The sequence below is a fragment of the Neopsephotus bourkii genome, unplaced genomic scaffold (assembly GCF_033783945.1).
Source record: "Neopsephotus bourkii isolate Nb327-2 ecotype Australia unplaced genomic scaffold, CSIRO-AGI_Nbou_v1 NB_1630, whole genome shotgun sequence".
NCBI classification, from domain to species: domain Eukaryota; kingdom Metazoa; phylum Chordata; class Aves; order Psittaciformes; family Psittacidae; genus Neopsephotus; species Neopsephotus bourkii.
Window position 1 is genome coordinate 2400711 of NW_026902105.1, and position 25559 is coordinate 2426269.

Sequence of the window (25559 nt, forward strand, 5' to 3'; positions counted from 1 at the left end):
ACAGGCAAGTCAAGCAGCAGCAGCAGCAATGCTTACATAATAGTGTGAATGGGCTCATTTGCTCAAAAGGACAGAGTACACATTCTTGCTTAGTCTGTGCAAAAAGATTTTTATTTTTTTTCAGAATTCTATGTTAATGTAATTGTTTTTGATGTGTTATAATTTTTTAAGGAGTGACTGTAGGTCTCCTTTCATCTAGTAAAGCCTGCATTTTGATCAAACAGAATCTTAGAGAATCACACAATGGTTTGGGTTGGAAGGGACCTTAAAGATCACCTGGTTTCAATCCCCCTGCCATGGGCAGGAGCACCTTTCACTAGACCAGGTTGCTCAAAGCCCATTGAACCTGAGCTTGAAGGTAAAATAATTTATTATTATGTTAAAGGTAAAATAATTTCTTATCCTGTCACCACTCCTATTCAATAACGACAGCATAGCAATCTGAATTTTTGTAAGCATTTCATTGTAGGCATTAAGGACAGCTGACTACACACATTTTTAAATACAGGAAAATAAAACAAAAAGTGAAGTCTGTAGGAAAAACTGATTTAATTTGAAAATCTGCTTATTTTTGAGACTTGGTACATTTTCACAGGCTTGTTTTAGGATATATTAATGTGTAAGCAAGTGGTTTCATAAGACAGGTGTTTTTCAGCTACATTCTTGTAGCAGTTAGGTTCTGTAAAACTCTAAAAGTTTGACGTAAATGTAAAGACCATGCAGGATTCACTCCAGTTTTGGGGTATTTTAAGTTTTAATAGCTGATAGTTTCTTGTGAGGGGTCCTTAAGCAAATGTAGTTCTACTTTTGTTGGCGTTTGCATTTTGATCGTATCAAACTATATTTAATTGTTGTTTTTATTTTTCAGAAGTATCGCAGTGTGTCAGTGGGGGCTGAAGAATATATTTATGAACAAACAAGGTATGGCATAAGCTTTGAAATGTGTTGACTGGCATCATGTGGGAATGTATTGAGGAGAGGCTGCCTGTATCCACTTTCCACCCTCTCTTTCATCACACTGGGGCACCTGCAGGGCTCCCTTGACTCTCCCCTTTTTCTCCTGTGCATGTTAGCTTTTATATCTGACCAGTTTATATCTTCATCTATTATCTTCCCTAAGCACTGTTTTAAGTTAGTAATTCTTCTGAAGCTCCCTGGAGATATGGAGATTAAAACTGTTGAGAAAGGCCCCCAGGTAATAGGGCTTTGACAGCCAGGTCATGGAATATCTTCCCCACCTTTCAGGATGGTAGGATGCACAGTTTTGATGTCCAGGATGGTTGTTCCGGCTTCACCAACCTTATGGAATTCCCATCTTTATTTTTCCCTTCTGTTTTTTCTAGCTACTCCTAGTAGGTTTTTTAAGAGCACCCCATGACATTTTACACTGCTTGTTATAGTACTTCATGTTTACCTATAAAATAAATGAAGCATCTGTTACAAACCATGTAAAAGACCCTAAGAATTCCAAAAGTTTTTTACAAGGTTTCAAAAACTGAAGTTTGAAAAGATTAGTGTCCTCCTTAAGCACAGAAAAATGCATGCACAGAATGAGCAAACATTGCAGAGTCACTTTAACTAACAAAGACTGGGATTAGTAAAGTTTACAAGCTGGTGTTTCATTTTATGCTTGTGTATGGTTCTGTTGATGTCTGAGAGTTTACTCTCACTTTAGCAACAGGAAGATGCCTACATATTTTTCTTAGAGTAGGCATATGACTGCTGCTGTAGTGTAGGTTCCTTACAGCTTGGTCTTTTTCCTGAGGAATATTAAAGCAATCAGTAACTGCAGTGAGCTCAGAACTGAGTCATTGTATAGGCAGTACATATGAAACAGATACTTAGCAAAGACTGCTCACTTACTACATTGGATATTTGTAAAATTGAATCCTGATGCATTGGTATTGTTAACAATTCTCAGACATTGTCTTTCATGCTATGGCCCAGGTTCACATTAGAACGAAACATCCAAATGCTCATTCACAAAAACAAAATGCATCTTTCCTGGGAGCTACCTGGAAGTGGTAGGTTCTCAGGAATGAAAACTTCAGGTTGAAAGAAAGAAGTGGTGAACATGAAAGTAATTGAAAGGCTGGTAGAAGATCCTTTAATGACTGCAGGGGGCTTTAGTTAAGACTCGTGGTGAGAATCAGAATAGTATTATGCTAATTTGAGTGACTGCATAAGTTTTAGGAGTAAGAGTAATCCTCCTGCTATAGGGCACACTTTGATTGCCAGTTGGGAACAAGAAGAAAATTCTCAAGTATTACCACACAGAGATTGCAAAATCGGCCAGGTGCGGTGTGTCTGGGACTTGCATTTTTTGGCGTCTTTCTGAAACAGAGTGCCAAGAAACAGAAGACCAGACTGTGGCAGACTGTAGGCAGCTCTGTTAAGACACTCTATGTCTGCCTTTAGTTTATCTGAAGCCCTTCTCAGCAACATCCCTGTCAGGCCTTCTGTCTGGAAGGAGGTTTTGAGTTGCACCTCCCAGGGCACTCAGCATGTTTGGTAGGTGCCTTGCTGCATGCAACCTGCAGCCTCTTTGTGAGACACTAGATCTGAGGATGTGCCCTCACTGCTGATAGGAGGTCAATCTTCTGGACAAGCATATGCAGCAGGATGGGTGCTGGGTCCACAGTACCAGTGGTTCTGCTCTTCCAGTCTGCTTGGATGGACATACGTTGCTTGCCAGTGTTGACAGAGCCTCTGTTCCCCTTGCACACAGGACAGAGGGACTGCAGCAGCACCCACCGTGGTGGGCGGCAGTGGAGGGGAGTGCAGTCCCCTTCATGCTGCCTTCACATTGTGTGCAAAAACCTTTGTGTCAGCAGCAACTCCATTGTTGGGAAGTGCTGGTACAGTTGTCAGTGGGTTGGATAAGTACAGGTTTTTACCTTAGCTGAAGTTATTTGCTTTTTACCTTAGTTTTGTTCTGATTTGTAACTTTTAAGCAATTAAAAAATGACTGGGTTTCCATTTATAAGCTGAGAAACATTTAGAAATTGTCTTCATTTGCTTGAATGATACTAAAATAAATAATTGACACTAAACTTTCTGAAACTTCTTACAGTGGATCACAGTTTTTTCTTCCGTGTTCTCTTCAGTGGGGATTTAAATGGTATTCATGCATTTCAGTGATATTTTTTTTTATTAGATAATTAAAAATGTTTTTGGATTCCCTTTATTTCCATATTGCTATGGCAGTGTTATGATGATCCAGAGTATTTTCTTGAACTAGTAAGTTAAACATACATTCTTGTTTTAGACCAAGATATTCATCCTTTCGGTTCTACTCCAGTATTGCTTAAAAGCTTTTGCTGAATTAGGACCTTTGTGAAAATGCTTTCCCCTGTAACTCCAATTTGTGAGGACATCCTGCAAATGACTCCTTGCATTAAGCTTCCAAATGCAGTTTGAAGAGATTTATTCTGCAAGGTTAACATTATTTTTCATTTAAGAGAATGTGAGGAGCTGCAGGCATTATTTTGATTGGATTATTGTTCAAGCCCATTATTGGAGGAGGCAGTTAGAAGACGCTTTTTGAGAATTGTGTTCAGCTAACAGTTCACTAGTTAGAGGAGCTTTGACATTTCATGGTTCAAGAGCTGCTTTAAAGGTGGAAAGTTCTCCTTTGAAGGAGTGTCTTCTGAAATCTGACTTCTACCACAAGAGCAAACTCTTCTTCTCTAATTTTTGTCTTTTTCTAAAGGAGGGTTACTTGATTGCAGATACAACTAAATGCAGGTACTTTGTTCTGTCTGATTAATTTTGAAAAGACTGCTTGTAAAAACCCTGATTGCATGTTCTCCTTAAACAAATGAACCTTCTGGTTGTACTCCTTCTCTGCACTGTGCTGAAAGTAACAGTTGGATTTTCCATTCTCCATGTCCATATTTGTTTTTTTTTTTTTTGGGGGGGAGATGTTTTGTTTGTTTTTCTGTTGTTGTTTCCCTTTTTGTGATGCTCCTAAGTTTAAATGTCTGTGGAAGCAGCTGATTTCCTGCAAATCATACTAAATCTCCTCCCAGTATTTGACACTCTGTGGGTATGTCATCTTGTACTTTTTAATTCTTTTCAGAGGAAGTAAAGATGTAGTCTTTGATCCAAGAGACTTTAAGTCCAGATAGTTTTATGCTTGATTGCCAGATATGATGGACTTGGAAAAAGAAAATTACTTTTTTAAATACCTGTGTAACCTTTTCTTGCAATTTTATTATTAGCTTCTTCTGCCTTGCTTATACAATGCATGAAATAAGTAATAAATACAGAGAAATAGAAAAGGAGAAAGTGATGTGGATTTTGTTGGTGTTTCTGTTCCTGTCTTTTCAGCAGCACTTTTCAGTACACACTAGAAGCTACCAAATCTCTGCGTCAGAAGCAAGGGGAGGGGCCTATGACCTACTTGAACAAAGGACAGTTCTACGCCATCACCCTGAGCGAGACGGGTGACAACAAATGTTTCCGTCATCCCATCAGCAAAGTCAGGGTATAGTTCCGTTTCCTTCCTAGATGGAAATGCAGTTCTGCAGATAAATGCAGTTGTGATTGGTTGTTTTTATTATTATGTTTTTTATTGTGGGAGAGGACAAAGCAGACTTACTGTTACGCCTCGTGCAGAGGTGGGAAAGTCATATTGGTGATGTTCTCAAATATCTTGGGGTCTGTTTTTTCAAAGTGTGATCTTATGAGTTAGTCATACACATATCTGCCTCAGTTTATGAATTGGCAGAATGGTAATTGCACAGATACCGCACCTGACATTGGTGAATTTACCTTTGCTGTGATTAAAGAAAAAGTCAAAGAATTGATGCATCTGCTGTGTTAAGTCCATCTTCACTCACTCATGCTCTTCAACAGCTGCTTTTCAGCCAAAATGTGAAGAATTGAAGCCATCCTTTCTGACATAACTTTTAAATAATTTACATAGCATAAGTGTGAGCTTTCACTTGATGTTCACCCAGAAGTATGACAAAATGGATTACTTGCATCTTAGATTCCGTAGGTAGAACTGGAGCTTGAGTACTCAGAAACATGTGCCTGGTCAACAGGCCTTCTGTTTTCGCTGGTAATGTTTTTGAGTAAGCAAATCCTAACCCAGTAACCTTGGAATGAACGATGAGCTTCAGAGTTGCTGCCCTGCAAATTTCATCCTGAAGCTGGAAGGGCTGCATATATATGAGGCTGCAAAAGTGTTTCCATCCAAATAAATGAAATACCAGCAAGATATTGTGACTTTAGTTGAAGGAACCAGTGAAAGTCAATGTGAAACAGGCAACAATCTATGTTTCTATCATACATAAAATTTGGAGAGACTTCCTAAAGACAAGTGATAATTTGTAAACGTGAACAGCAGTTAATTTTCAGCCTGGTTTCCTAGGGACATAAGGCCGATGATGGTGTTTTATTGTTGGCTGAAGCTGATTTAAGACTTCTGTGCTGCTGAAAAGTCTCTCCCCCTGCCAGCCACTTGTTTCTTCCCGCTTTGTGGTGCCAGCTGTAATACTTGTACAGCTACAACAGGAGTCAGGAGCTCACTGGTCTGGCTGAAAACCAGTCCTCATAAGTCTTGTTCACTGCACAGCCACATGAGTTTTGGAGCTGTGGCAGCAGAGTCATAGAATGGAAAATTGTAAAGAAGGGATGAGACCATTTCTTTTAGAGGATGTACAGTTTACAGAAGATTGTGAAACTACATGCAACTTTCATACTTTCATGATCATGTTCTGTTTGTCAGGCTCCCAGACAAGGAACTGTTGAATTTATTGCCAATTCCATACAAACCTGATAGGTGCAAGAGGTTCTCAAAGTATTAAACCTCTATAAGTTCCACAGAAGTGTTTCATGGAGAAGAAAGATTGTCTCATTGATGGAAGAGCTGTAGTCTGTACTGTCAGTGAATTGTGATCCAGCTCCTTGGCTTATGAAACAGCTTGATGATGTTTTTTATGAGCTTAGTGGCTCAGGGATAAATGAAAAATAGAAACAAAAGAGGGTATTTAGAAGTATTTAAATTTCTGTTCTTTGTGATTTCTTTTCACTTCATTTTACCTAGTATGAGCATTCTTTCACTATTTTGGGTTTTTTTTTTGTTTTGCTTGCCTACAACAGGGCTTTTTAAAAAAGCCTTTATTACACATGCAAAGTTTTGCTTGAAGTTTCAATTTGTTCCCTTTGAATCACACAGTTTAACAAAAGGAGTTCAGGTACTGAACTGATGAAAAGCTCAGCAAAACTCAGTAGTCACGCTGATTTCATCATTAATGCATGTATGCAAGAGTCCTGCTCCAAGAAAGGGTATTTGGACTGTGTGTGCTAACCTTCAGCCAGTGAGCCTAAACTCCATAAGAACACATTCCTTTACAGTGTAATGTCATCTTCCAGAGTGGCAAGGAATCTGAATTCCAACAATTGGACTAGATTTGGATTCGAACTGGAACTGGGGAATCCTCTGACTTTGAAGTGACCACTTTTTACTTAAGGGAACTTAGACTTCTTAAATCAAAGAATGCAATTAAATTCTATTTGGACTATCAAAACCATAATTCTAGGCCCCGCATTATTTTCAAACTACATTTCTTCTGCCCTGAGTCTTTAAGCGCATGGCGATATTGCACTGGAATATAAATCATCAGCCTTTTGCAACAAATACATTGAGGGAAGGTGGTGACTGGATCAGCATTAGAGGCATATCAGAAATTTTAATTTTTGTGTATCTCACTGTTAATTATATTAACTGATGCAATTTCTGGTGTTGGTTTTCTTAGAGCGTGGTCATGGTTGTTTTCAGTGAGGATAAAAACAGGGATGAACAGCTGAAATACTGGAAATACTGGCATTCTCGGCAGCACACAGCTAAACAGAGGGTCCTCGACATTGGTGAGTATAAGAGGATCTCCAGATGTTGCAGGGAAGATTGCAGGGTGTGGGAAGCTCTAGTACCTTGCACTGGGATGTGGTGGGATATACTGGCAATGGCTGCAAGGCTTTAGCAATAGCTAGGACTGCTAGGACTAGGCTATGGGCTCTATGAAGAAGGATGCAGAAGGAATTGTTTTCAGTAGTCACAAAGAAGAGCTGCCTCTTGCATGCATATTTAGTGGTGTTTCACCTTCTGCTGCTAGGAAGTCAAGGTCTGCACCTATGCAGGAGTGGCAGTGTTTGTTTCCTTTATTTTTTCAAAGGCTGACACGCTCTTTCATCCAGTAACAGCAGCAGCCCACGTAACAGTTATGTTAGCTGATCAGGTTTGTAAGTGCAGCCTGAGAGTGAAGATGCCATCAATATGGTGACCACAAAGGAGCACACAGGACTCCTGCACCCCAGTTTTGGGTCCTGTTGGTGTCAGGGAGAAGTGAAGGGGAAGTGAGCTCTGGTGTGCTATCCAGAGAGACCTGTTTACTGTTCATCCCATCCAAAGTATTTACAAGCCAATTTCAGCCACAACTGCCCTATCCACATGCTTGGGAGATTTTAGCAAAGGAAGAACACGTTCCTGGTGCCAAGGAGCCTGAAGTTGAAATCTGTGGGAGTGTCTAGACATCAAGCGCTTCTCCCCTCCCACGTGCAGTTTACACTTGCAGACATCTGCAGCACATTCCAGTCAAAGGAGTCGGCAAGACCAAAGCAGATAAAGTCTATCTTGTTTTGGCCGCCTGAGGGAACCAAACCATTGAATGGCAGGAATGAGAGGGGGCAGAGAGGAGGAGGAGGGCAAAAAAGCGGTGTTTCTTGAAGAGAGCACTGTAAGACTTCAGGGTGATTGAACAGGGTGATCAGTCCCGAAGTGTTTCTACTCATGCAGTGCTTTTCCACTTTGAAATGCTGCAGCCTCCACTGAGGCTGGCATTATTTAAAGTCAGGCTCTTTGGTCAAAGCAGCTCTTTCCGAATCTCCTCTCTGCCTCTTGTCTTACCGGTATAGTTCTGGCTGAACTGTTTTCCCAACTTCTTTTCTTGTTTTCTTTTTTTCCCTGTCCTTTGGGGTAGTTAAGGAGTAAAACCTCCACCCCAGACCAGATGACTCTTATGATGACATGTTAAAAGAGCAAGTATGCCACGTCACAGCTATTTCTGAAGGCTGCCTGTTTTTGTGTGCTAGTCCCTACAAGCTTGTAGTGCTTGTGCTCATACCTTTGAAGGTATGTGCTTAGGAGCTTGTTCCACTGCAGTGCCAACACCCTCTGACTCCACTGCACTTGTGGTGTACCACCACATTTCAGTCCCCTTACCTGAGCAAGTCAGTTTATGACACATATTCTGTAAAATAGTGCTCTGCAGCACAAGTGATGTGCATGAACTGTGTGTTTATCTGTGTTAAAGTGAATGTCTTTTGTTTCCACAAGTTTGAGATGAAATAAGTCTGTGCTGACTTTTGAGGTGCTCTGGCGCACTAGTCTTTATTTGGACTGCAAATATGAGCAAAGCCTGGTGTAGTAAGAATCATTGATACAGCACTCCCTGACAGATGTGAGAATTTTAAGAGTTCTCCTCAGCATTTTCGGAAGAAAGACTTATGTGCTCACTAGTGTTTTCTCGAGAACAACTGAAATATGGCCTTGCTTCCTACCAAGTACAATGTTTCTGAATTAAATTTCACTTTTTTTTGGGACCTGCTTTGTTGTTGTGGTTTAACCCCAGCTGGCAATTCAGTACCACATAGCTGCTCACTCACTCCCCCTACTCCTTTCCACCCCCCTGCCCACCCAGTGGGATGTGGAGGAGGATCAGAAAACAGGTAAAACCCATTGGTTGAGATAAGAACAGTATAAAAATTAAAGTACAATATAATACTACTAATAACAAGGGAGATAACAGAGAGAGAGGGATAAAACCAAAAAAACCAATCCAACAAAAAGAAAACCCAACCCAACAAAACAGCAATGATGCACAATACCATTGCTTACCACCCACTGAACAATACCCAGCCCAGCCTGATCAGCAATGGGTCCCTCCAGGGTGACTTACCCTAGTTTATATACTGGACGTGACACACTGTGGCGTGGAATGCCCCTTTGCTAGTTTGAGTCAGGTGTCCTCTCTCTGCTCCCATTCAGCTTCTTGTGCCCCTCGTCACTGGCAGAGCATGAGAGACTGAAAAGTCGTTAATCAGAGTAAGCATTACTTAGCAAAAACGAAACATTGGTGTGTTATCAGCCTTGTTCTCAGACTAAAGCCAAAACACAGCACCGCACCAGCTAATAGGGAGAAAACGAACTCTACCCCAACCAAAACCAGGATAGTTGTGGATATTTGGCTTATTAGGGCAGAACGGCTCCAACTACATTTCTCTTACAAGTCTCAAGCTGCATTTAGCAAAATCCTCTGGTTTTATCATCAGATAATCTGAGCAACTTTATCCAAATTTGGCGTTCCACTTTGAGTGGAAATAGGGTAGGAGTTGAACCAGATAACTGCCAGGGGTCCCTTCCAAACTAAATTAATGTGTGGCTTTATGGAGATTTCCCTTTACATTAAAAATTCAGATCCCTAAAGAGCTCCTTTAAAGGAATACTGAGTTAATGTCCAAGCCCTGTGTAGTTAACAGAGAGAATTATGAGTCTCTGAGGGAGATCAGCAAATGCCAGGATATGCCATGGAGTACCATCTAATCGGGCAGTAAGAGAAGCTTACTAAGGACAGGAGTATGTATTGGATTTGTCCCATCTTCAGGAGATGGTCGGGCAATCTGCTGGTAGCCCCACTTCTCTCTTACTTTGAATTTCACTCTGATTATCAAGTATATCATAGAATAGTTAGGGTTGGAAAGGACCTAATCATCTAGTTCCAACTCCCCTGCTGTGGGCAGGGACACCTCATGCTAAACCATGTCACCCAAGGCTCTCTCCAACCTGGCCTTGAACACTGCCAGGGATGGAGCATTCACAGTTTCTCTGGGCAACCCATTCCAGTGCCTCACCACCCTCACAATAAAGAACTTCCTCCTTATATCCAATCTAAACATCCCCTATTTGTTTTAACACATTGACCCTTGTCCTTACACTACAGTCCCTAATGAAGAATCCCTCCCCAGCATCCCTATAGGCCCCCTTCAGATACTGGAAGGCTGCTATGAGGTCTCCACACAGCCTTCTCCAAGCTGAACAGCCCCAACTTTCTCAGCCTATCTTCATATGGGAGGTGCTCCAGTCCCCTGATCATCCTCATGGCCCTTCTCTGGACTTGTTCCAACAGTTCCATGTCCTTTTTATGTTGAGGACAGCAGAACTGCACACAGTACGCCAAGTGAGGTCTCACGAAAGCAGAGTAGAGGGGCAGGATTACCTCCTGCGACCTGCTGGTCACACTCCTTTTGATGCAGCCCAGGATACGGTTGGCTTTCTGGGCTGCAAGTGCCCACTGAAGCCGGCTCATGTTCATTTTCTCATCGACCAGCACCCCCAAGTCCTTCTCCGCAGGGCTGCTCTGAATCTCTTCTCTGCCCAGCCTGTAGCTGTGCCTGGGATTGCTCTGACCCAGGTGTAGGACCTTGCACTTGGCATGGTTAAGCTTCATGAGGTTGTCATCAGCCCACCTCACAAGCGTGTCACGGTCCCTCTGGATGGCATTCCTTCCCTCCAGCGTATCAACCGAACCACACAGCTTGGTGTCATCGGCAAACTTGCTGAGGGCGCACTCAATCCCACTGTCCATGTCAGCGACAAAGATGTTAAACAAGACTGGTCCCAACACCGATCCCTGGTGGACACCACTCGTTACTGGTCTCCAGCCGGACATTGAGCCATTGACCACAACTCTTTGTGTGTGGCCCTCCAGCCAGTTCTTTATGCCCCAGGTGGTCCACTTATCAAATTGATGTCTCTTCAATTTAGAGACAAGGATGTCGAGTGGGTAAATATGAAGGGTTAATCATGTATTGGGGATTTTCAAAACTGTCTGAATAGCCATAATTCTGTGTAACCAGTTCCATACATGTTTATAATAATTTGTATTACTTTAATAGCATATGTTAAACATCTGTGAATCCTTTTCAATTGTTTATGAATGCACCTTTTGTCTAGAGCATGACTTGGTCCTTAGCAGGCAGAGAATCAGCTGAACTTGGGATGTTCTATTCCTGGATCCTGCTATTCTGTCCTCTGATGGGGGTTATGACTCTGTTTCTGCTGGTTTCCCCAGTGATACAGGCCTGCCTGTCTTCCTTCTGCCCTGCAGTTATATTCTGGAGATCTGAGGAAATAGAATGACTTGTTCCCTCACTCCAGACGTGCAGGGGTCACTGCTTTCATTCCTTTTGTGTCCTGGCTGCTAGTGTGCCTCCTGGGAGGAAGGATGATTGAACAGATATATGCAGTGCTGGGTCTGAAGATGCATTGACTTTAATAGGATAAGCATGTACTTACATGTAAGGGAGTCCTTGCTACTTAAGGAAGAAACCTGAGGACTTGACGCTTAACAAGCAGGAAGGAAAGGTGTTTTCCAGAATTTAGCCTAAGTGCTGCTGCGGATTTTTCTGAAGGAGGAGGCACTTTCACTGTTTTTAGCTTAAAAAAAATCCCTCCCACTACAAAACCTTGATTTTTTCTCAGTGTCATGCTGTGACATTGGATTACTACTTTTATTTTTTTCCTTTAAAATCTACTCTGCTCTTGCGAGACCTCACTTGCAGTATTGTGCACAGTTCTGGTGTCCTCAACATAAAAAGGACATGGTGCTGTTGGAACAAGTCCAGAGAAGGGCCATGAGGATGATGAGGGGACTGGAGCACATCCCGTATGAGGACAGGCTGAGAAAGTTGGGGCTGTTCAGCCTGCAGAAGAGAAGGCTGCATGGAGACCTCATAGCAGCCTTCCAGTATCTGAAGGGGGCCTGCAAGGATGCTGGGGAGGGACTTTTCATTAGGGACTGTAGTGACAGGGGTGACAGGTTAAAACTTAAACAGGGGAAGTTTAGATTGGATATAAGGAGGAATTTCTTTATTGTAAGGGTGGTGAGGCACTGGAGTGGGCTGTCCAGGGAGGTTGTGGATGCTCCATCCCTGGCGGTGTTCAAGGCAAGGTTGGAGAGAGCCTTGGGTGACATGGTTTAGCATGAGGTGTCCCTGCCCATGGCAGGGGGTTGGAAGATGATCTTTAGGTCATTTCCAACCCTAACTATTCTATGATTTTGTATAGAACATAATATTGGATTGCAGCAAATATTAATTATTTAGAATTAGTACCATAATCTGACAAATACTGGAGTGGGTTCAAGCACGGACATAGAGAATGGGTGTGGAAGTTTTGGACTGGGGTTATTTGTGCTCTAGAGTCTTGCCCATATTTGTTTTGCAGGACAGTTTGTATTATTTATGTGCATAATGCAAAACCTACTGCAATGGTATGTAATGCATGCGAATTATTAGTGTTTAATGTTATAATTTGCCATAGTTTAATATGCAGTTTACCCAATAAAAAGGAAATAATTGCTGTAGAGCTGTTTCTGCATGTGGAAGAACCCCAGTTTTCTGGTAAATCACAACAGCAGAAGAGGAAAAAATGTAGTCACAGTGGCAACTTTCAGCTATCCTTGGGTGTAAATGCTGTCTTAATCAACTGAGGATCCTTCTTTAAATAACTGTAAATTGAGGGGAATACGATGCACTTCTTCTTTTAAACAGCATGTCACATAGATGCTCCATGAGATTTGTGTATAGCAATTAATGAAGTGGAGGCATGTGTTGGGGGAAGGGAAGGGCTGGTGGGATGTGAGGTTCTGACAGCCTTTTAAGAGAAGAAAACATGTGTCTTTACAAGACATGTTGTTCGTGTCTTTCCAAAGTGCACCTACACAGCACGCCCATATGCAGCAGTCAGTTGCACAAGGCACTCTCTGGTGAATCATATATTTAAGGTGTGGGTGGATGTGTGCACATGCATATTAAACTACTTATGTGTCTTCTAATTCTCCTTATTTGCATTCCTGCACTGAATTAAGATAGTGAAGCCAATTACTTCAGTTAGAAAGGAGCTCTGAGTTCATGATGGGAATGAAAAGCCTACTGCCTTCTCAAACTGTAATCACTTGCTGCATCACCAAATATCTTGTGCTGTTCTTATGGTCAGAACAGTGAATTTTTACTGTATCCAAAACTGTGCCAGCATGCCTGTGTTTCGTGATGAGAGACAAGTATACTGATTGCACCTCCCAAATGTTAAAAAAATTCTTATTGCAGCCATGTTTTTTTAATAAATGAATTTAAAATTGTTATTACTTAGAAATTATTTTTTTTTAGAGAGCAACAGTGTATTTTTAGAAAGGCAAAGGAACTGAATACTGAAACCGTTTGATTTTATAGAATTTCTATATTTATAGAATACAAAAACATCCTCTTTCTTTAACTGATTACAAAGCTAAGAACCAGCGCGCTTCTGAATCACAGATTTGGGCAATATTAGCTCAAGATCGCTGCATGACGTAAAGCTCAGCCCTCTGGCACTGCATCCAATTACAGCCCTCAGGGATTCTCAGGAAATGTGTATGTCCCAGAGAGAGTTGATGCATTCACGTGAACAATCTGGAAGTTCCTTTAATCAAGCAGATATTACTTACTTGCAAACTGGGTCTTTCTCTTAATCTGTCATTGAAAAGAAAAAAGTGTGTTTGGCAAAGGGAGAGAAAAAGTGGGCTTGTTTTTTCTCATTATAAAGAAGACCTGGAAGTTGTCTGTTTTATGTGGCGTTCCACCCTTATGTTTTGGGGGAAAGGTTGGGTCATCTTTGAAATTTGGGCTTCCTCCCTCTTGCTTTGTATTCCTTCTGAAATGTTAGCTCACTGATAGTATTAACAGCCCATGGGAAAGAAGTGTGAAGAGCCTGCAGAATTTGTAGTCAGACAATTTAAAAATACTTTATGTCTGTTTGCTATTTTAGTATCATACACATGTTAAGGAAAGGATTTTTTTAAATTATTCTTTTTGTCTGTTTTGTTTTATTTAAAAAAAAAAGAAGAAATCCAGCATTCACTGCAGTAATTCCTGGGAGACTTGAAATGGCTTGACAAGAAATGTGCACTACTGATCATTTCCTCCAGTGATAGCTCTTAGCCTTTTAGAAAGTTTCTTTAGCTTGCTTATTTACATAAAGTTTTAAATGTTTCAATAGCTTCTAGATAATTTTCCAGATTTGGCCATTCCTTAGCCAAGCTAATGAATGTGCCCACTCGTGCCCACTCATGCCCACTACAGTCACAGATTCCTTTTTAAGGGCAAGCAGTATTTTGCAAGAACATTAGCTGGTGATGTGTGTGTATAAGACTCAAGCTGCAGATATTACCTCTCTGCAATTAAGCTTAATAATTCAACACAAACAATACAAGTGGTAGTTTTGATGCATTAAACAAGCCAGCTGAAAAAGCAAAGATCTACTATGCGTTGTAAAAGAGAAAGTCCCAAATCTTTTTGTGAGTCTTTTGTTTGTTTGTTGTTTCTTACAGCTGATTACAAGGAGAGTTTTAATACCATTGGGAATATTGAAGAAATCGCATTCAATGCTGTGTCCTTTACCTGGGATGTCAATGAGGAGGCAAAGGTGAGGAAAAGCCATGAGGATGGCATCCTTATATAAATACCCTACATCCTCTGTCACTGTTCCACTTCTCTCCTTTTTAACAGATAAGAAGAAGGGTGGGTGGAGGTGAGCGAGCTCAGCCTCTGCAAAGCCAGGCAAATTGTGGTCTTCCACTGGCCCCAGGGATTCTGGCCATCTGTAGAAGGCAAGAGGGTGTGTAATGGTTGTGTCACTGACAAAGAGATTTCCGAGGAAAGCCTGCAGGGCTCTTGCGTTGCTGTTTCTTGTGACCTCTCAGTGATTTTTTTCCATTTAAAATATGCCCTGCCTGCGAAAGAGTAAAGGATTTTTTTCTTTTTGCAAAGTCAGTTTAGAACAAAAGGTGAACTTTTTCTTTCTCTTTCCTTTCTGTACTGTTAGCATCTCCAGTAATCAATGTTCTGTAACATAGACTATGCCTTCCCTTGTGTTGGTACCATTATTTTTTATTTTGCACATCTGTCCTTGTAATTGGGAATGAACATATTTTTGAGGACTGGTGCATTCTGTCTGTCTCTGTTAGTGTTTGAGTACCCTCAGACATGGGGTTTTGCATTCAGGGATGTGACTGCTACCGTGGAATTATAAACCAGGGATTTATAAACCAGAGAGCACTTCAGGAAGTGTCTCACAGATAAGGTTATCCAAAGGGGTGGCAGAGTGTTTCAGCTGCATGGACTAGTGTAGAAGAAATGAGAAGCTGCCAGTAATTATAAGAAGTTGTCTCTTGGAAATAGGCTGTGTAAAATGTGTGGGGATAATGCAGAATTCCTGGGGATGTAGAAATAATAAACAAGCATTGTTGAGCTTAGCAAACTCCTGATACTGTTTTCATGTTGAATAGAAAATGCCAGGAGTTCAAGTAATGCTAAGGATCTTTACAAATACAGAGATATCTTCATGCATGATTCCTCACTGCATTTCTAACAAAGCATTACAGAGATTGCATTGCATTGCGCAAGCAAGTTGTCCTGTGAGAGACTGCATTGAGTAGAGTGGTAGCATTAACACTCACTGTCCTGACTTGCTGGCTGAAGGTGCTGAGGTCTGTACTAACAGGGATTTTCATTGCTGATGCACGTTTTAAAAGAATAGAGCACTAAAGAAAATACAATAGCTGAAAACTACCTAGCTCTTTCAAAAGCTGGCCTTGGTAAACAGAGTTGTGATTGTCCTGGTTGCTGGTGGTGCTGTATTTACTCATGCAATGATTACATTCTCACTGCTGCAGATATTTCCCCATTATGTGATTCCATTTCAAAATACAGTGGTATGTTGTCCTCTGCAGTCACAACAGGTGACTGCTATGTGCGTATGATCATTATGTAAGCAAATGCAGGTTTGGGATCTCTAATGCAATGGACTTTCCCAAGGGCTTTTACAGAAGCACTAAGGGCTAGGGCTACCTTGCCTCACTGGCACCATCCCCATTGCCAGTGCTGCCAGTTCTTTAACATGTATACATTTGCAGCTGCAAGACAGACTTAGCAAGACACCATTTCGATCTAGGAGCAAGACTTCCACTAATGTCAGGTGTTATGCTTGGCCATTCGATCTTGCACCATTCATGTTGCTCTTGCCTTAGGTGCCAGAACATTAAGAACACAAGTCTTGCGATGACCACTGGAAATATAACAGAGTAAGATGTTAAAATAATGACTCTCTTGCTGTTGCTGGATTAAAAAACTGCCAGGAGTAAAATGTTAAGAAAGCCACGTGTATTTCTGCAGGACGTAGTCATTAAAATGCAAATTAGCTTATGCAAATTTATTTTTTGGGGGGCTTTAGTTATCGAATATCTGAACTTTTAGGAGCTTGAACTGGAAGTGTATTCATAAAAGTAAGAGGATTCATAACATGCTTTGGTTTTAGGCTATCAAACATAAATCAGGTTGTACCTGAAAGCTTATCACCATGCACGAAAGTGTTTCCTTCCCCACACGTGTGTATACACGTACCCACATGCTCGCTCCTGTTAGTCTAATACAATAACCAGTTGCACTGGGTCTGGGGATTCCCATAGGATGGCCCTGCGGTTGTTTGAAAGCTGTGGACTCGGAGGCACGTCACTGAAGGCTGTTTTTTCTCCAGCAATTACTTCATCCAAGAGAAATGAAGAATTTCAAGGCTTAATTACAGACTCTTTTCTTAAGCTTTTGGAATGATGATCTTTTAACTGGCTCCATTGTTTCTGCTCAGTGTTGTTTTCCCTTTTCAACCACAATTTCAAGATTAAAACTTAACCTCACAGGCACAAAGGCCTTTCTCTTCCGAGTCAGACAAAAGCGGCACAGAGCAGTTCTTTCCAGGGCCTCTGAGATGTGATGTGATGAAGCGCTCTACTGGCCCAGGAAGAAAGAAAGAAATAAACCAGGGTGGTCATTGGAAGTAAACAGTGATCTTGAAAAATCAAACAGAAGAAGCAGAAATCATCTAACAAAAAATCACCAGACCAAACATCCCTGTCTCTCCTGGGAGACTAAATCGTGCATCTAGGAAGATTTATCTGGAGCATCGGGTTTCTCACTTTCCTGTTCCTCCTAGAGGGCAGCTGATTTAACGCCAGATTTCTCCTCCCCCACACAAGCAGAGCAGTACCCTCCTCTTGGAAGCCCTTCAGGATGAGGGTATAACAGTGTGGGTGTGACAGCCAGGCTCTGCCTGCTAACAGTGAGCCTGCTAAGGGTTTGTAAGGCAGCATTGTGCCTGGATCTTATGTGGAAGCAACAGACATTCAGAGCATGCAAGCAGAAGCCTCTCTTCATTAACTCAGTATCATGAAGGGAACTGGGGTGTTAGCTCCAGCTCTCTGTGCTTTGTCCCTTGTGTTCTGACTGTTGCTTGGAGGAACAATTCAATGGAAGAGGGAATCTTGTATAGCGCTGTTGAGCTGTGGAATAATCTCACTGTTGCTTTCTGTGGACTAAGGGAACTGCACCAAAATCAGAAACACCACTCCACTAGTTTCCTCAGCTGTATTCTGGTCAACAGCAGATACAAGAGGACAAGCAGTCCCCTGGCCTTCTGGCAGAGCAGATTTGGGCCTTGCACAGCCTTATCTTTTTCTAGAACAACATCCTTTTGTGCTGGGACCACTGTTTAGAGATCATTGTGAAGCTTGTGGTTCAGAGCAGGACACAGGGAAATGAGGGGAAAGGTCTACAGCCATGTCCAACTCTTCCTTATGCTTCTTATGCACAAACATACTGTGTGGCTAGGAAGTGAGGTAGAGAAGGCTGCACGGAGACCTCGTAGCAGCCTTCCAGTATCTGAAGGGGGGCTATAGGTATGCTGGGGAGGGACTCTTCAGTAGGGACTGTAGTGATAGGACAAGGGGTAAGGGGTTAAAACTTAAACAGGGGAAGTTTAGAATGGATATAAGGAGAAAGTTATTTACTGTAAGGGTAGTGAGGCACTGGAATGGGTTGCTCAAGGAAGCTGTGAATGCGCCATCCCTGGTGGTGTTCAAGGCAAGGTTGGACAGAGCCTTGGGTGAGATGGTTTAGTGTGAGGTGTCCCTGCCCATGGCAGGGGGGTTGGAACTTGATGATCTTAAGGTCTCTCCAACCCTAACTATTCTATAATTCTGTGATTCTATGAAGAACACTTTATGTACAGTCCATCTTTGTTTCGCTCCCATTATTTCCTTTATGTATAAATATGCAACATTTATGGGCAAGGTGATTTGTTGGCTCCCTTTGGTTTAACCTGAATGCTCTGTCTGGTATTTTTAAAAGGGTTCTTTAAACATGATGAGGAAACAAACAGCAGTTAACCAGGACTAGCTAACTTTTTAACCATCTTTTAAAAGTCTTTTCATGATATGCTAGAAAGTAGTTAGTTGCCTTGCTGATGCCCTACAGAAGATTTGCTACAACGTCTGGCTGGTCGACAAAATTCTAGTGGAGGCTTTTGAACAGAGAGATTAGTTTTGTTTTTGATAGACATATATCTGCCTGCTTGCAGTCTTACTGCTGACAGAAATGAGTTTGCAAGGAAAGATAATTAAGAACCAGAAATCTCCTGGTCAAAGGTGACTATCTTTGTCATAAATCATGTCAGCCCTTTGAGATGCATCTTCTCTCTGATTAACACTTCAATAATTTAAAATGATTAGGATAATATTACTTCTGAAACAATATATTAATTGTATCTTTTTATGGGAAGCACTTTTTAACCTTAAAATTCAAAGTCATCTTAAAGCAGACAAAATTACTTTTCAGCTATACCAAGAAATTACTGATATCTGCTAAGCACTACAACTTAGACACGCAGGAAACAGACATTGGTGGATATGTTTTTCAGGCAGGTGCTGTCACATGCTTTTTAGTGTGTACAGTAGTTGTGTGCTGCACATTTGTTGTGTGTACTTGCATGCAATCATTGTCCTGCTATATTTAAATGATCTTTAATCCAAAGTATGCTGAAGCCTCTGGGAACCTTTCCAGTTATTTAATGAGTTTTGGCACAGCCCATACAGTAATAAGCTGTTTTCAATGATTGAGTTATTTTCAGGATTAGGTTTTTGGATACTGTGGGCCAAAGTGAGCTATACCAGTGGGCACAACGGTAAAATTAAGCTTATAGAGCAGCAGAGTTTCTAGCAATGATTCGTATTGTGGCAATTAATATTTCTTTAACGTTGGTAGTGTTGCTAAGGTCAGGTTTTGACTAGTATAATAATTATTCTTAATTAATTTACTTCTTAACTTACATCAAATTTCATATCATTAGGAATGAAATTAACATTTTCTCTACTCTCAAAATGTAAAGTTTGGAGGAAAAGATACTTCATTTTGGGGAGCTAGTACTAAAATTATGTAGGATTAGACTTTGCAGCTGCTTTATTAAACCATGTCTGTGTGTGCAAGTGTGCATATATAATATATATAAGTATATAATATAATGCCAGGCAATATATATACACACACAATGTATCTATTAAAGAAGAGTTAACCTGTGGTAGCAAATAATGTTGAAATTTCAGTGTGTACAAATGGCTTGGTAAGTATATATCTGAGATTCAAGGCAAATGGCATTTTTATGTAGTTGCCAGGGTGGGGTGTGGGTTGAGGAAGCTTCAAAAGAGTAGTGTAAACATTTGCTGGAGACATTTGTATTGAAATAAAACAAAGGTCTTACCTTTGTGTGGGATTTATAAGGTAACGGCTGGCAGGAGAAACTATAAAACCACACTTTTTGTGTATACGAGGGGAATGATGGGATTGATGTTAGTCATTTGAGAGACAAGTCATTTAACTCTTCACTGTTACAGTCTGGAGGGATAAACCATTTTTTAAATAGGATTTTGCAAAGACCCATTACCCATGCCTAGATTCTGTGTATTGCCATAGAATCAATGCAATTTCCAGTAGTCAGTGGAGAAATTGCTTTAAGTTTCTGGTTTTGTGCTGTAACACACTTTTCCCTCCCTTCTGCTCTTGGCTCTTCCTGCGACAGTGGGAGCCAGAAATGTAAATATGTAAATAGTAATAAAAGGCTTATATTAGAAGTTTCGTAACAATAGACCTTTAAAGAGTATAAGCTGAGAGACCACAGCAGGAGTCCTGTTGGCTGCATTAAATGATAAAAGGGGAAATGCATTTCTGAGTCTTGCTTTCTCTTAAGACCTGTTACTGTGTTTGTGTCTTGTACATCACTAATTATGCTGCAGTATTTAACAAACAGTCAGTAATTCACATAATAACAGCTACACTTTGGAGGAACGCCTTCCCCGAAAGAGACAGTGCTTTTTCTAGACAGGCTCTAAACCAAACAGAAGAGTTGTCGTTATCTTAGGCCACTTTTGAAACTTTCTCAGGCACCAGATGTTTCTCCAAATGATTTTTTCATTGCCAATGGCATGCCTGAGCTGGAGACTAGATGGGTGGAACTCTGTCATTAATTGCTCTAATCTAAAATATGTTGACATTAAATAAAAAGAGACATCACTATAACTACAACCCAAATGTATTCCCGATAGCAAAACGTTGCTAAAATCTAGTTTGCACAGGAAAAATAAAGTTTGTAAATTAATTCAGTTACAGCTATAGTCACATCCATTAAAATAATTCTAAGTCAAGTGTAGGCAGGGCCCTAGGGAAAAAAAAAAGTAGTGATTTTTATTCCTGCTACAGTTATTTCTACTTAACTCTACATTTTCTATCTGTTTAACTGTACTATGCAAGAGGCCAGAGCAAGGAGGATCTTAATCCTGGATGTCTGGAGAGGTAGAGAGGGACTGCATCTTTTCCGTAGCTGCCAGTGGGGTTGTTTTGCTCATTGTTGCATTGAGTGTATGAGTACCTGCATTAAGGACAGGAGCTGCAAAGGAGGGGAAGATGAGGGTTGTAAAGGGCAAAGCAGGCTGTGCTTGAACAGGTGGGTTAAAATCACTGCTGCTTAGAGCAGGTGGCATGTCTTGGTTACTGCTTTGGGGAGATGAAGGTTTCTGGTCTGAATAGGGGACTGTCCAGATGGTTCTCCAGGTCCTGTTCACCACAGGAGGCTGCTGCACCATGGTGTTAAAACTGGTGCAAATCTTCAGTCATTCAAAATATAAAACCAAACCCAAACAGAACTTTGTAACAGAACTTAGGCCCTCTTGCCCTTCCCTTTGCACAGCGCCTTCGTTTTCCAAATCTGAAGTCAGTGTTGTGCTTTACAGGAAAGCTAAGAGAAGATTGTGTGGAGACAGAAATTTTCCCCCCAAAATAAATGATCTGTGTTAATTCAAATCCATCTGTCTGTGAGGTGCAGATGATATGACAGGAAGTATAGTGCACTTCAAGAACATGAACCTGTCGCTGCTCCTCAGGGAGGTCCTGATGTATTGCAGTGTCAGGACAAGGATATTGAATCTTACAGCATCAATCTATTATTCATGCTGAATAATCTGTTATTGCTGTATGGAGACTCTGGAAATGACAGTTTGTCTTCCCCAGCCGCTCCTACTCTGCTCTGTGTTTCTGAAGGCAGCAGCAGAAGAGATGGCACACCGTGTATGTAGTTGATTAAGGTGGGACAAGATCTTTCTTTTACTTCTCTGCTGAGTGTGCAGCAAAGGTAGTTGATGCACAAACTGCTGGTTAGGTGTAAAGCCTGCACATCCCCTCTCACATTTTAATGTACAGTTTGAAACCCCCCTGTGCACAAGTATGGGCTAAAATATGAACTGAAATACTTTTGCTAAAGTATGGGCTAAAATATTTATTAGATTCTGTTTTATGTCAAACCTCATTCCACTGCTGTGTCTTCAGACACAGTTTAAAGCATTACTGACACTGTAAAGGAGTCTGAAGGCTAATGAAAATTCAGGCCATCATATTTCAAAGGCATATGCACCCATATCCACGCTTACCTTTGGAGCTGGAGACCAAGTTGTAATATGAAACAGAAATAACACTATCAGCTTCAAAATCAGTTTCACCTAGGGCCCTTCCCCGCAGTTAAAGTTCAACTATTTCATTTGTAAATGCAGGTCTGTGATACAATCAGAAGCAGAAATGCAGGGGGGCCATTAGCTCAGTCAGGCAAACAAGCTCCTCTGGCTCCATCATAAAAAAACCCTGACTGTAATGTTAACTTCTGCCATTAGGGTAAAGTATTCCAACCCTCCTGCCCCTCCCAGCCCTACCGGAGCCTTTTATTCTCGGCTGCTTTTCTCTTTCTGTTGTATTCTGGTTCACTCAAACTGTTGTTTTGGTTTTGGTTTGCTTTGCTTTGCTTTCCCTGCTTGTGACTGGGGAGAGGTTCCTTCATGCTCACCCTTCCTGAATTCTCCCAGAGCCCAGGCACCTGTTGGATTAGCCTTTGCCCAGCAAGATGTGCTTCAGGTCTGCTTGAGAGACCTGTTTGAGATCCCTTCCTTCCTGAGTGTACTCATTCTGCTGGAGCAGGTTTCACATCATCCTCTTTCAGGCAGTGCATATTGGTAGTTTTCTCTGTCCTTTTCCTTAGTTCACAGTTTCAGTGGGTTTTTTTTTTTTTTGTTTCTTTCTTTCTTGTTTGTTTTTTTTGTTCCTTTGTTTATTTCTTTTTTTTTACTTGAAAGTGAAAAGTAGAGTTGGGTCAATACATAATTGGCCCAAATTACTATGTAGTGCGTATATTCCTCACTGGAAGAATAGCTGTATTTTTAATCCAGTTTAATCTCTCAAGTTTCATGCACACTATCCTGACTGAAAGATACCAGTGATATGTCAGTTCACAATGCTTACTTTGCATGAGAATAGTCCTTGGGAGACTTGGTGGTGGAATACCCTTCTCCCAGGACCTGTGCTAACACATGGCAGATGACACGAAGCTTGTCCTATGGTAAGATGAAGACTGGGGGGGAGGAGCTGACTAATGTGTATCAGCACACAAGTTGTTGTAGAAGAAAAGCATAGGGTGGATTTTGGAAGGAAAGGCAGGCAGTGCGGTTGCCAGGAATGGAGAGCAATGTCAAATTGTGTTGCTGCTACATGGCAAAAAGACTTTTGAGAAGAGGTAGGGAATAGTTTTATAAATGTTTGAGAAACTCCTCCACAGTTTGAAAGACAGGGTGTGATGCATTTTTGAAATGGAAGACAGGACCCTCAAAGTAAACATCAGGAGTATCTTTTGACGGGCTGGAGGAAGTGGTACTGCTGATGAGAGGGTGAAGAGAGTTTGTAAAATGATTAAAAAAAACAAGGTTAGGACTTGTTTTTCCACACTGAATTTGAATTGTGAGCTGTCAGAAGAGCAAACCAGACCAAAGGACAAGTGGAAAGGATGACAGAAGATGATCTTGCTATTTCTATATCAGCAAACAGTACAAACATACAGAACACACCTGTAGAGCGAAACAAGTCAGGGCTGAAGACCTGACATTCACATGAGGTGCATTTTAGGAGGTTTTATTTCAGATTTTCTTTAGTCAGCTCCCGAAGACTGAGCAATCACTAGCAGCTGGAGCATGTAAGGTGTACTCCTAGGACACATCTGCTGGTCTGGCTCTTCCACAGAGAATCCAGATCATGCACTCTGAGCTCACAGTTGCGAACCAAAGCATGGTAAGTCGGGACCATCGAATGATTCACCTCAAATATGAGCTCCTGATCCAAACTGAAGCACTAACACATGCCTCTGAAGTTTCTCCTTCTTCCTATTGTGGTAGCATCTTTGCTGGACTTGGGACAGGAGCAGAGAATAAATGTGTGAATTGCCAGTGTGGGTCATAGACGGGGGTATCTGCTTTTATTTTCCTATTTGTTGTCGTGTGTTTCCGAAGTTTAATGGTTGTTTGCATCACATGTTAAAAGTAATCTCTCTGGCACACAGATTTTCATCACAGTGAATTGCTTGAGCACAGACTTCTCCTCTCAAAAAGGAGTAAAGGGGCTTCCTTTGATGATTCAGATTGATACATACAGCTACAACAACCGCAGCAATAAGCCCATCCACAGAGCCTACTGCCAGATCAAGGTTTTTTGTGACAAGGTAAGTGGAAAGCATAGTTGCCACAGATAGAGGAAAAACCTTGTTACATAGTTTATTATTGCTGTATTTTAGACCTAATTAAATGGTCTTTCCCTAAAGAATTGTGTTTCATGGTAGAACTTGGACCATAAATCTAACAGATCATCATGTAATTATTTTACTGCTTTTTTTGATTTTATTTTTTTTGGGCTCTGATTCCTCACCTTGTAAGAGCAATTGGACTGCTTAAGGACAGGATGCTGCAGGTCATGATGTAAGAATATAAGAAAAGTGAGGAAGTACAAATGTAAAGATTTCTACTTGGTAGGTCAGTGCTGATCATATATTTACACAAGTGTCAATCTGATGTTACCCCTTCTGGCTCCAATAGCCAGAATAAGTAAATGTGGTGGGGAGGTCTTTGACAGAGAAATGTACCTTCCAGTAAATGCTGCTAAGCTCTCTTTTATAATACAGTGGAAAACTGATGCATTACCTAATGCAACTGTTTGAAGGTTTTTTTCCCACTGGATTACAAGACGTTATTTTGGAAGTTTCAATGAGACTTTTTTATTGCTAGGATTTTCTTATTAAAAGTAAACTACAAACTATATGAGCAGGTCCCATTTTGTAGTTCAGTAATTGTTACTTTTTTCTGTTTTGCACTCCCTCTTGCAAAATTTTCTTCTTTTACATTTCCCTACTCCTGTTTAAGATTTTTCAGCACCAAAACATAGATCATGCCTTAATGAGTCTGACTACTTAATGAGGAGTGTCATGGTCTGCTATCAGTGATGATTCTTAGAAGTGAGTGTGGTCACATTTCAGCTGCATTTAACACCTGCCAGCTAATGACTTTAGCCCTGCTGGGAAAGGTCTTACAGTGGGGAGCTGCTGCCTGGATTCTAGTCAAGGTTCAGGGATTCAGGAGCCTGCATCTATTTAAGTGCCTTGGAAATTTATCCAAATTAGTCTTGCCATCTTACAGACAGGAATAGAAAGGCAAAAGGCCATGCCCCAGGCAAGACGTAGCATTAACTTTTTAATGGAAAGGGTAAGAGTTCAGCTGTTCCAGCTCTTTCTGCTGCTGCTCCTTTCCCTTTCAGAGTTCATTCCCTTGTTGCTGTCTTGACAAGGGGATCTTGAGGACTAATCAGTCAGTTGTGTTAGTGGAGCAAAAACTTTGAAAGTAATGAATGTAAATGTATGCACTGAGGTCTTCTTGCAGTCAAAATGTTATGCTTTCAATTCTAACTTTGAATGTCAAATATTTAGAGATTTGAAGCTACAGCTGGATGTTAAAAGCTCAGTAAATATCAAAGTAACAAGTATTTTCATCTACCTGTTTTTGAAAAGCAATTAGGAAAATCTGAATTATTTAAAAAAGGAAGGAAATTTAGAGCAGAAACTCATCAAGGGTGACCTGTAGACACAACTGATGGAGATTTTCAGTAATACATGTTCATTGCATCTATTTGCTTAATTGGTACTTCAGATATCCAGCAGGAAATGAATGTTGACTCTTTTAATCAACGCTGTCTGGAAGTAGAAGAAAAAGATCACAGGGGTA

The 25559-nt window shown here is 41.0% G+C and overlaps 1 protein-coding gene across 6 annotated transcripts in view; it reads left to right on the top strand.

The window, feature by feature from the left end:
- The window catches only part of GRHL2 (grainyhead like transcription factor 2), a 70421-nt gene that overhangs the window by 21295 nt on the left and 23567 nt on the right, over nucleotides 1-25559 (top strand). For 5 of the 6 annotated variants that reach the window (XM_061373285.1, XM_061373287.1, XM_061373288.1 and 2 more), the window contains 5 exons: nucleotides 869-921; nucleotides 4333-4489; nucleotides 6768-6879; nucleotides 14433-14527; nucleotides 23852-24010. In XM_061373285.1, coding sequence (XP_061229269.1) covers nucleotides 869-921; nucleotides 4333-4489; nucleotides 6768-6879; nucleotides 14433-14527; nucleotides 23852-24010 — 576 coding nt within the window. The remainder of the gene's footprint in view (nucleotides 1-868; nucleotides 922-4332; nucleotides 4490-6767; nucleotides 6880-14432; nucleotides 14528-23851; nucleotides 24011-25559) is intronic. The other variant, XM_061373286.1, reaches the window with a different exon arrangement.